At 39.8% G+C, this 12454-nt stretch overlaps 1 protein-coding gene across 1 annotated transcript in view; it reads right to left on the bottom strand.

The window, feature by feature from the left end:
• Nucleotides 1–5106: 5106 nt before the first annotated feature.
• Nucleotides 5107–12454, bottom strand: part of PRKCG (protein kinase C gamma) — a 58434-nt gene continuing 51086 nt past the window's right edge. The window contains exons 14-18 of the mRNA XM_032235250.1: nucleotides 11745–11883; nucleotides 9672–9752; nucleotides 8406–8513; nucleotides 6120–6260; nucleotides 5107–5382 (exon numbers count right to left, since the gene is read on the bottom strand). Of these exons, the coding sequence (XP_032091141.1) occupies nucleotides 5131–5382; nucleotides 6120–6260; nucleotides 8406–8513; nucleotides 9672–9752; nucleotides 11745–11883 (721 nt within the window). The 3' untranslated portion in view covers nucleotides 5107–5130. The remainder of the gene's footprint in view (nucleotides 5383–6119; nucleotides 6261–8405; nucleotides 8514–9671; nucleotides 9753–11744; nucleotides 11884–12454) is intronic.

Consider the following 12454-nt stretch of genomic DNA (forward strand, 5'->3'; position numbering starts at 1 on the left):
CTGAGCTGGAAATAAATGGGCTCAGCTGCTAAGCAGAAACATTATGGCACTCCAGAGGTGGGGCACGGATTAAAGAACGGGGTAGAGACACCCTGTAGAAGTGCCCTGTGTGTATGCTTGAATGTTCTACAGCCAGCATTAAAAGCCAGGATAAATGGCTGATACCATCAAAAGGGCAGAATTCCTGCAGGACCTTTAGGTCTACAGTCTAAAATTATTCAATTGAAGCCATTGCTTGAAAGTAATGTTCTCAGCATTATCAGCCACCACCCAAAATCTGTAGTCTCTTACCACTCAAGCTATTGACAGAAAAACAAACACAAGCTGAAGATTGGATAAATATCTTTTATGTTGAAATGCATAAGTGAGTCCATTCGATTATGATACTGGCTACAAAGAATCACAAGCCAAAGAGAAAATAGGAGTCATGTGGTGCTGTTATCCCCAAATTGGTGGTGGCTGTGATGGGGAAAGGCCAGGTAATTAGAAGAGGGGGGAAAAAACGAGGCAGGAAACTGATGGAAGACTTATGCATTGTAAGAATTGAAGGAAAGAACTGTAGAAATATTTGGGAAAGAACAAATTGCCATTCTCTAGAGCAGGGGGTGGGGAACTATGGCCCCTTTATGATCGGTGGACTTCAACTCCCAGAATTCCTGAGCCAGCAATTGAGCCAACCAGTTGAACTCCATAGATCATAAAAGGGCTATAGTTCCCCACCCCTGCTCTAGACCTCGTTCACTGTTCATAAAACCAGAACTCTGAATTCTACAACCTTCTGCTCTATCTATGGGCTACCTTAGATACTTGTGCAAATTGCTCTTTCCTATAACATTATTGGCCTAAGATGCAGATAGGCAACAACTAGTTCAATATATTGGAATTCTATATATTTTCAAAATATTCTGTCTGCAGAGGGGGGAAACATGAAAGTCTACCAAGCTTCAGTTGTATTGGTCTACAACACTTTCCCTCAATTAGCAATGAGGAAGAAGGGGGGAGAGGCCCCCACAAAATTGTAGACCAGTATGCAGAACATTGCTATCAACTGAATATAAAGGAGAGGGAAAAAATGGCAAGAAATTGCTTTTAGGGTATGAGAGGAATAAACATCTTAATATTTCGTCTTTCCTAAATTGGTCCCACTGTCAGCAGAATAAGTCATCCTTTTACCTCACCCCACCTGCCAACTAAATTCAGTTCTCTTTCATCTGTAGCACAAATTCATATGAGTAAACATTTCAAGGGTGTGAATAAACATTGCACTTTCAATGTGCCATTTCATGACAATTCAGTAGCTGACACAGGCCACAGCAGGAAAAATTTAGTTTTCAATAGAGTTCTATCATCAGCTAAATAAATACCAAGATTTTTTTTCTGCACCAAAAAAGTAATTGGGAAGAATCACAAGGGGATGTTTACATTCCGTTCATTAGTGATGCTCTCAGGATAGAGAGTAAGATCTCAGTTTACCATACCTCAGTTTTAAAGCTGTAAAAAGACAGTCAGGTGTAGCTTGGAAGAGATGGATGTCCCTTTAGAAAGATGGAAACATGGAAGGTACACATATTCATTATATACATATAAATCAATTCATTATATAATAATCAATGCAGGAAAGAGAAGAGTTTCCATCTCAACATGCTGTTCTGTGGAAGAAGACAGATAACTTACCCAAAGTCTAATACCAAATTTGCCATTATCATTGCTCTCTTTCAAGATTTACAGCTATTGAGTTGGCGATGGGAAACCATGTCAGAGGAAGGAGGAAGGACATGTTACCAACTTATGTAACCATAAGTTACCATAAGTTACCATATTTTTGGAGTATAAGATGCACATTTCCCCCTACCTTAAAAGTGGGTGAAAATTTCAGTGCATCTTATAGACTGAATATGGGCGTTTTCGGCCTCCCGAACCCTCCATGCATCACGTTTGCCCCCCTGCCCCCCTGAAGCACACTGCAGTGCTCCACACATCCCATGTTCACCAAAAATGAGCCCGTTTTTGGCCTCCCGCACCCTCATTGTCATAATTGAGAAATGCTGCATCACATTGTATGTGGCACAATCTCCTGGCCCTTACCCTATTTTTGGACTATATAATGCAGCGGACTACAAGATGCACCAGATTATAAGACACACCTAGATTTAGAGGAGGAAAATAAGAAAGTTGTTTTTGGCCTCCCCCAGCCCGTTTTTGCCCACCATGGCCACCAGAAGCACTCTGCAGGCCAAAAACAAGCACGTTTGGCAAAAAACCAAACAGAGGGTTCAGGTCAAAAACAAGATGCACGAAGAGTTCAGGAGTCCCAAAAGATGTGTCTTGTAGTCCAGTGCATCTTATACTCCGACAAATATGGTAATGCCCAGGAGATTGTGCCATATACAATGTGATGAAGCATTTCTCAACTATGACAATTTTAAGATGTATAGACTTCAACTTCCAAAATTTCCTAGCCTGTCAAGATTGGAAAACACTGGTGCAATGCCTAGGAGGGATAAGGACTGGTGAGGTTTTTACAAGATTTTGGGAAGGAAAATCTACTAACAACGTGTGAGGTGCAAGGAATCAAGGTTTTAAGAAGACAAATACATCAAGTATAATTAATATTCCACTGTAGCAGATAAGACTAGAGAAAGCACCATGGAGGTGAAGCTGAAGATTACAATTTGCAAATGGATATTAATTGAAATGAATATTAAGAATTATTTTAACCACTAATTAATGAAGAGAGAAGGCAGTCATTCTTCCTTGATAGCTTCCCAATTTAAAAAGCATTTCAAGGGAGTAACTCAGAATCACTTAAACTAGATATCCTTTGAGATGTGGTTTTCCAACCTGGCATCCTGCAGATGTGCTAAAATTGGGACCTCTGGAACTACAGTTTTGACATATCTAAAGAAGTGCAGGAGAGTCCGTGTTTTAAGCCTGTGAAGAAATATCTCCTCTACACACTACAATGGTAGCAACTAGAGCAAATTCTCTCCCCCAGAACACTTTCTATATAAATGTAGCATTCTGAGATTGTTCTTTCTCCATTTGTTAAATATCCAGGTTTATGGTGGCTCTGTTAAATGTGAAGTTCTCCAATTTAATAAATCCATGCCATAGCATAATTCCATGCCATAGCATTTGCAGCCTCAGGTACAGTTAAGTGATTCAGTGTGCGCTTCATATTTAGATTGTTTTCATTGCACAACTACATTTTACTATACAGTTGTCATTTTGCTGCATTATCAATCAGGATATTTTCTAAAGCTTGGCAGCTATTTTATAGTCCTGAAATAAGAGCAGAAAGTATAATCTGGATAACTCCGAATTAAATTTCAGAATACCCCTCTCACAAAATACAGCCGTTATCCTTTGGCCAGTTATTTTTTATACAAAATACGCATGGCATGAAATTAGCTGGGTAATCCATAGTTTAACCATTTCTAACCTGATGAGTCATCCGGTACCCTAACTACCTAGGAGAAATTAAGAGGACCTTCTTCTACTCTTTCATTCGCTATTTTCAGTCAAATCCCCGACCTACATCATTTGAAGGAACATCACAAAAACACAGAGAAGCTGAACTCCAGTGAAAAGAGTACAAGGCAGAAACAATTTTTACAAAATTCCTCACATCGGTAGTGTGATATGAGAGAGGATAACCTTGATCAAATTTCAGGACATGCCAAAGGATGATTGTAACAAGAGTAATTTCTCTCTTATCTACGCTCTAAAACTTTCTTTCTCTTGATGTAGCTATTTTATATATATTATATGTATATGGTGTGTGTGTGTGTGTGTGTGTTCCAGCATAACTCTGGAACACCTCGAACAATTTCAACCAAACCTGGTACACAGATGACTTACTCTCTGGAGACAAATACTGTGGGTTAAGACACCCCTAACACCTTTCGGGGTGTGTGTTTTGTTAAGATATACAGCCTGTTGTGCCTTGAAATGACTTCTAATGTACTGCCATAAAATGGCGTCTACTGTACAGCACAGTGGAGTTGCCATGGCAACAGCTTCATAGTACTCCACAGGGGGGCTCCATCTGGGAAAATCCAACATTAGAAATTATGTTTGGTCGGACATTTTCTCCCTATAAATACCTGGGCAATGCCATGTTATCAGCTAGTATATCTATAACTAACTAACTAACTAACTAACTAACTAACTATCTATCTATCTATCTATCTATCTATCTATCTATCTATCTATCTATCTATCTATCTATCTGGGGTGTCAAACTCTATTTCACTGAGGGTTGCATGAGGGTTGTTTGACCTTGGGGGTGGGGGAGGGCGTGGCCAGGATTGGTGTAGCCAGTTCAACATCACTCGTGTCAGGGATGCAGGTGGTGGCCTGAGCCCTCTGCCAGGCTCCCAAGCTCCATTTTTGGCTGTGATGGCCTCCTGCAACCCTCTGCCAGTGAAAACAGAGGGCTGGAGGGCTGCCCATGACCCTCCTGAGCTCTGTTTTTAACTGCAACAGCTTCCTGCAACCCTCTGCCAGCAAAAATTGAGCTGTTTCCAGGGCAGCCACTTGAGTCAGATATAAGCATCAAGTGGGCTGGATCCGCGCCCTGGACCTTGAGTTTGACACCCCTGATCTATATAGACTGCGTGTGTGTACATGCATCTGAGTCAGAGGTCCCCAAACCCTGGGCCACAGTCTACTACTGGGCCTTGAGATGTTTGGAATCTGGCTGCAGAAGTGGCAGGAAAGAGCAGTGCATCCGCACTTGTCCAAGCAGTGAGTGAGCGCATACCCGCCACTCACAAAGAACCCTCCCCCCCTCACCAACCTGCAAAGCCGGAAAGGTTGGGGAACTGTGGACTGAATATTTGTATCTCTCTCTCTCTCTATCTTTGTGTGTGTGTGTGCTCACACTTTTGTGTGTGTGTATGTGTATGTGTGTGTGTGTGCATGCATTTTTTCATTCTTAACCTCACCAGTTTGATTGCACCTAAGGGAGGGAAATAAGGAGGGAAACAACACACCAGAGAATGCAATTAACAAAATATTTCTGGGGATCAGAGTTAGGATTGGGTTTCAACTTGGACTCCTGCTCTTAGGAACAGAGTCCAACAGCCAAGGTTTAATATGGGGATTTTGGGTGATTACGGGTCACTCTCACACTAAAGAGGTAGGAGAAGGGATCATTCCTGCTGGGGAGAGAGGCATGCCGGTTGGGGAGAGAGGCATGGCAGTTGGGGAGAGGCTTCCCTGCCGCAAGGTTGATGGATGCACGAAGTCAGGGTTGATGTAGGTAAATCCTTGGAATTCACTCTGATCGAGGCTTGCCATAACCAGCTGGTCTGGGGGTGTCAGTGCTGGTGGTGCCCGTGTAAAGAACTTGTCAAAGTTTTCGCCACTCCGGCCACACTGGAGCAGATGTAGAAAGAGAAAAAGAAAAGGACCAAAGAGATTGAGGGAAGAAGTTGGGAAGAAAAAGAGTTATTTTTCAGCCTGTTAATACAACCATTTCTTTCTTCGTTTACTAGCTAAGACTTAAACTACCTAATGATATTTATGAAATTAGTGATGAACACACATTCTAAATTTTATACTTGTAGCTTTTGAGGAAGGAAAAAAACAAACCAGCTCCTGCAAAGAGTTCCTTGTCCAGATGAACTCATACAGGTAGTACTCAACTTACAATCATTTGTTTAGCAGTTGTTCCAAGTTACAGCACCACTTTTTAAAAAGTGACTTACAATCACTGAAGCATTCCCCGCGATCATGTGATCAAAATCTGATCATTTGGCACCTGGCATGTATTTTATATTTTGCAAATACAATTGCCATTTGCAACCTTCCCAGCCGGTTTCCAACAAGCAAAGTCAAAGAGAAAAAATAGATTTGTTTAGCAACCTCGTGATTCACTTAATAACTGCAGTGATTCATTTAACAACCGTGGCAAAAAAGATCACAAAATCAGATGCAACTCACTTGACAACTGCCTTGTTTAGCAATGGAAATTGGTTGTAAGTTGAGGACTGCCTGTGTAACCTTCCTTTGTGATTCCTCTCTTTTTTATTCTAAAAAAATGGCGGATAGCAGAATAATATATTTGGAGAATAATTGATGAGCCTGTCATTCGGCAACCAATAGCTACTCACAGGCTTAGGTATGAAAGGTGGAGCAATTTCCAGCTGTTCCAGTTTCTCCCAGTCCATCCAGCGGAAAAATCCATGCTCCCGAATATCCCGTTCCCCTTCTGGTCCTGACCCCAGGCGCTTCAGGGGATGTTTAGTCAAGAACTAAGGAACAGAGAAAACTTTGCTAGTCCTGCATCTTACTTGAAGGAATCTAATCCAATCTGGCACTAGATGGGAAGATATAGTGGCAAAGCAGAAGATCAATGTTATTTCAAGGAGTTTAGTGACGTATTTTGGTTTATCCATCATATTAAGAAAAGTCTAGAAGTTTAGAACTCTTTCTGAGCTAACCTGTTTGGTTTTTTTTTACTCTTGCTACTGAATAAAGGAGGAGAGGGGAATCTTCGCCAAGCTATAAAGCTTTTCTTACTGTCAAAGCCTCTCACTTTTAATTCCCATCCCAGAGGCATGTGCCACACAGTCAGCGTAAGGTCCTGCAGTCTCATCATCATCATAGCAGGGCCATGAAGTTGTGGTGCCAGGTTTTGGCATTTAAAAAAAAAAAAACTTTGGGGTTGTTGGGGGCTTTAGCACAAAGCCTAGCATTGGGTACTGTGGAAATTGGGCACTTTAGGACATCTCTGCTGTCATTGTTCAGGAGCTCCTCACAGCCTGTAAGAAATTTGGGTATCATTTTGCTTGCTATGTATGCTTTTTACATTACGCTTTTAAATCTGTTTGCTTGAGCTAATAATAAAGCTTAAAAATCCCTTTATTCACTGGTGTGTGCTTACTGTCTCTGGATCCAAAAGAACCAATTGCCTGGGCATCCGATACTTGCTCTGACACTCTGGCAAAACAGAAGGAGACACAAACAAGAGTTCCCACATCCACACATGGAAGCAGAGGAACACCCATGGGGAAAAGAGATGAAATAAATACTTAACTGCTTCCCACTGTACTGATTTTCCCCTGCCAGTGTTTAATGTAAACCAGGATTGCCTTTTGGTTTGAAAACCAAGCAGGGAACTAATCCATATAAATTTCAAAGGCCAAATTATTTTCAAAAGACAATCCATCAGTTCAGCATTCCTCAATATAGGCCAGAGGTGTTGGACATGATGTTGAGAATTATTCAAATGGAAGTTCAATACATCTTGACACCCCTGGTGAATCCTGTATCAATTGTCCCTTTCCTGCAAAGCCGTACATCTTAGGAATGGTTCCTGTATATATATGTAATGGTGGATATGTAATGGTGTGTAGGAGTGACCTTGGGACATAGGAGCTAGAAGAAAAGCTGCCTAGGAAATTATCAGATAAGAGGGAATATAGCCTGCAGCTGCATAACAAGAAGAGAAAGGGACTCATAAAAGGAAGGTTTACATTTAGGGAAGAAAAACAAAATGCACAGGTACAGTATATGTGGTACCTTGCTCAATAGTAGTAACTGTGAGATAAATCTTGGAGTCCTAGTGGACAACCATTTAAATATGAGCCAGCAGTGTGCAGCAGCTGCCAAAAAAACCAACACAGTTCTAGGCTACATAAACAGAGGGATAGAATCAAGATCATGTGAGGTGTTAATACCACTTTATAATGCCTTGGTAAGGCCACACTTGGAAAGAGTGCAGAGAAGAGCAACAAAGATGATTAGGGGACTGGAGGCTAAAACATATGAAGAACGGTTGCAGGAACTGGGCATGTGCAGTCTTATGAAAAGAAGGACTAGGGGAGACATGATAGCAGTCTTCCAATATCTCAGGGGCTGCCACAAAGAAGAGGGAGTCAAGCTATTCTCCAAAGCACTTGAGGTTATGACAAGGAGCAATGGGTGGAAACTAATCAAGGAGAGAAGCAACCTAGAACTAAGGAGAAATTTCCTGACAGTTAGAATAATTAATCAGTGGAACAACTTGCCTCCAGAAATTGTGAACGCTGGAAGTTTTTAAAAAGATGTTGGATAACCATTTGTCTGAAGTGGTGCAGAGTTTCCTGTCTAAGCAGTAGGTTGAACTAGAAAACCTCCAAGTTCCCTTCCCAACTCTATTATTATAGTAAGGCTGTCCCAAAACAACCTCCCTAACTTATCAGGTGGTAAAAAAGAAGTGGGAGATCTGTGCTTTCTAAACTTGTGAGATTTTGTTAATGTAGCCTTACAATGAAGTAGAATTGGCTGAACTGGTTCCTGTTTCTTTTCCAGACTACCTGGGAAGGCTGACAAGGTTCAATCGTTCATGTTGTCTCAGGAAATATGATAAGGAGCCCCCTTCCACCTAAGTGTGCCAGTTCTGAAACAAGACTCACTCCTTTGCAGATGGAGACAGCCTCTCGTGAAAGAGATTTAGGATAGGATACTGTGTGTTCCATAATCGATTGGAAGAGTTCATCCTCATCCTCTCCATCAAATGGTGGCTGTAGATCAAGAAAACACAGAGAAAATAAGCAACAACTATTCTATTTTCCCCGCCCAGAAAGCATAGAATGTGTGTGTGAAATGTTTGGTCCATTAAATACATTTTCCTATTTGGACGCCTCAGTGATGTACAAACTACTGTACACGTAACACAGATAAACAACACTTAATCTTACATCTTTGAGCCACATTTCCAGGTTTTGTGAAAAAGGCAGCTGCAGAATGGCACTTGGATTCATATAGAGAGAACAAAAGTAGTTCTCTTCCATGTGTGGCAATTGAAATATACAAAGCCCTCTGGGAGAACAGGAGGAATCTTACCCCATTTCTACTCTACATTTCTGAAATCGCATGAATGCTTTTCTTTTCAAAATGTCTAGTAAGCCCTTTCTCCAATTGTTTCTCCCCCTCCCCTCCATCAGATCTAGCAGAGAAAGTATGCTCCAGGTATCTTTTATTAAACAATGTCTTTTTGTTAGAACAGCATCGGCCCAGAAATTCAAATGGTTCTCATGGCTGTTCCCCAAGGCCTTTGAGTCAGGGTGATGGTGGGCTCCGCTGCTATGGCTAATCATTTGTCCTTTTGTTTGGAGGGGTTGTTTATTTTAATCTTGTCAGCTGTCCAAAGTCACTTCTGTAAAATGGGAAGCCAAATAAATAGATTAATTAATGAAGAATTGTTCATTTAATGCTATATTGAGTGGAAATATATATATTTCAGCTTTAATGCAACCTCTTTTTCTCAGTCTCAAGTCTTAAGATTTCCACTAAGAGCTAAGTACCACTGGTGATTCCTAGCTTCTCATAAGAGATTGATGCTCCTAAGAATCCAGGAAGGAATGCTAGTTTATTATCAGAGACTCAATGAGCAACAAATTCCCTACATCCAGGTATTTAAGAGATCAGCCCCTTATATGTATCTTTCAAAATTAATTTGTTTCAAAAATCTTAGCCCCACTTGGAAATTATGAAAATTCTCTGGAGCACACCTGGAAAATGGTAATGACTGAGTTTAATCCCTAACAGCCTTTGTTTCCTGATCTCATAGTTTCATGGCTATCAATCATTTCTCCAGATAATGTAAAACGCATTTTTGAAATGGAGTAAATGGTAAAGAATTCTTGCGCATACTTACCAGAATCCTTACATATACGTACCTGTCCAGCTAACATTTCGTATAGAAGAACACCAAATGACCACCAGTCCACTGACTTCCCATAGGGCTGGTAAGCTATAATCTTAAAGAGAGGGAAAAATGACAATTTCAGCCCCTTGAGATATATCTCATTTCATGTTTTGATCAAAGCAATGCCAACTAAGCAGCTAACAAAAGTAAAGATATAATTATCTACAAACAAGCCAAACATAACCAATAAAGCCAAAAAAATCAAAGAGAAAAACTCATATATATCTACTGAGGCTAAATACTTCACCAAAAGAATATCTTTTCCAAGTTTGCAAAGTAGGAATTGTATTTAATATAAACAAATGAGTAAAGTAAGCAAGCAAGTACAGGTAGTCCTTGATTTACGACCATTTGTTTGACAACTGTTCAAAATTACGCCAGACTTGGAAAAAGTGACTTATGACCTGTACTCACACTTATGACCATCCTTCTTTTCCTATGGTCATGTCATCACAATTTAGGTGCTTGGCACCAGCTTGGATTTACAATCCTGCAGTCACATGAGCACCATTTGTGACCTTTATTTTGCCAATTTCCAGCAAAAAAAACACCCACTGGGAAAGCTGGATTTGCTTGAATGATACCATAAAAATCAAGTTTGATCCAACTTAAGCTGTAACAACTTAGGGCAGAAATTACAATACCAACTGAGGTTGCAAGTTGAGGACTACTTGTATGAAACAGAAGAGCAGAGTATGCCCTAAGGAGAATGAAGTCAACCATCCGAGAATTACCACCAAAAAGATTTTATCTTATATTTCTACTTCCAGTGGAAATTTTGGAGCAAAGTTTCCATTGATGAATAAAATATGTGTGCTGGCTATTACAAAAGAAGGTGGCTCATGAAATACTTAGATCGTACAGCATTTAAGAACTGATAGCTGCATTTTGAGCTGATAAATAAAACAATAATTTTTAAATGGGACAGATACATTCCATGCAACGACCCTGATAAAAGCCTGCTATTCCATTCTTGACATTGTAATTTTATTTTTCAAGAGTGGTTTGAAGCAAACAGCATGGCTGTGATTCAACCTCAAAACCATGGTCATAACACAGTTAGGATCCTGGGCTTTTCAACCAATTAAAATTGAAATGCAATAAAAGAACAGAGTTTTCATTCATTCACTGCCCCGTCCATCCAAAATATTCTGAGAATAAAAATAAACATGATGGAACATTTCAGAATTTAAAACTGAAATGGCCCAGGGAGAACATAGCGTCTAAGAGGAAATAAAGCAAGGTTGCGTCCCTGAATGTATGTTTAATTGTAAAAACTGGATTTCAGATGCAAAAACATATTGGCTATAATGGATATACTGAGTTTGGATATAGTACATAGTTTAGGAATTTGAAACCCTGAAATTTTAAAGAGCAATAAACTTTATGAGTATACAGAGTCCAAAAGCGAATACAGTTTTTTTCTTCTTGTTTTGCAATTACATTTGGATTCCACTTTTCTCTTTTATTTCTAGCAATAGGGTATTTTGTGAAACAATACAATAACACCAAACTATTACAGATTTAAAAAGAAATAAAAGCAATTTGCCATCTAAACTATTAGACATTTAAACATGACCCAAAAGGCTGATGAAGAAAGGAATTTAAGATTAGTCCCCTGATCGCTGTAGAGAGATGATTTTAAAAAAAAATCCAATAGTAAATAAAGCAATAAAAAATAATTGAACTTTTTTTCAAAAATATTAAAAAATAAATACAAGCAAAACTATTCAACCAGCTAAACCCATTGATTAACTTGACCATGGAAAGGAATTTAAGATGAGGCTTCTCTCTCCTCTTAGTAGAGGTATTTTCCTTAAACATAGGAATTGAAGAGAAAACTTGATCTAAAATCCCAACCAATTGCAACCAAAAAATGAGGAACCTGCAATTGAAGAGGCTTCCTTAAGTGACTTGGCCATAAGCCATTGTGCGCTTTGAGATCAGGTAGTCTCGCCTTACATCCTGCTCAGAAATAAACTGGAAGTAGAAGATGAAAGTAGATGGAACCTGGGCGCATTAGTTTTTAAGTGGAGATCTGTACCTCTGGAGCAATATAGTCAGGTGTTCCACAGAAGGTCCGGGTGGTGATGCCAGGGAAAATGTTTTCTTTACACATCCCAAAATCTGTGATCTTAATGTGGCCATCAACATCCAACATGACATTGTCCAGTTTCAAATCTCTAGAGACAACAATATGAAGAATTGGAATAGAGTCTGTACAACACAGGGTTACAATTATACAATGACTCCAGAATTTCTAATTACAAACAGTCCTTGCTTAATGATCGATCACTTAGTGACTGTTAGAAGATATTTACAACCGAGTTCCAGAGTTCCGAGCCCTCCCTCACACAGTTATGTGATTGAATTTTGGGCACTTAACAACCAGCTCACATTTATGGCCATTCGTAGCGTCCCATGATCACTTGACCGTAATTTCCATCATTTTTTGCCACTTTCAATAAAAAACACCCATTGGGAAAATTGGGTTAATAATTGACATGTTTGCTTAATGATGGTGGCATCTGCTTAACAACCACAGAGTTCAATTAACAACTGCTGCAAAAAAAAGTTGAAAAATCAACGCAGTCACTTGGTATCCCACTTGAAAACCACCATGACTTACAATCCTAATTCCAGGCTTAATTATGGTCATAAATTGAGAATTAAATGACTCAGTCCACTGCAAGGAGTTCGATCCTGATTCAGGTTGACTAGCCTTCCGTCATTCCAAGGGAGATAAAATGATGA

This window comes from Thamnophis elegans, chromosome Z, assembly GCF_009769535.1.
Source record: "Thamnophis elegans isolate rThaEle1 chromosome Z, rThaEle1.pri, whole genome shotgun sequence".
Classification (NCBI taxonomy): domain Eukaryota; kingdom Metazoa; phylum Chordata; class Lepidosauria; order Squamata; family Colubridae; genus Thamnophis; species Thamnophis elegans.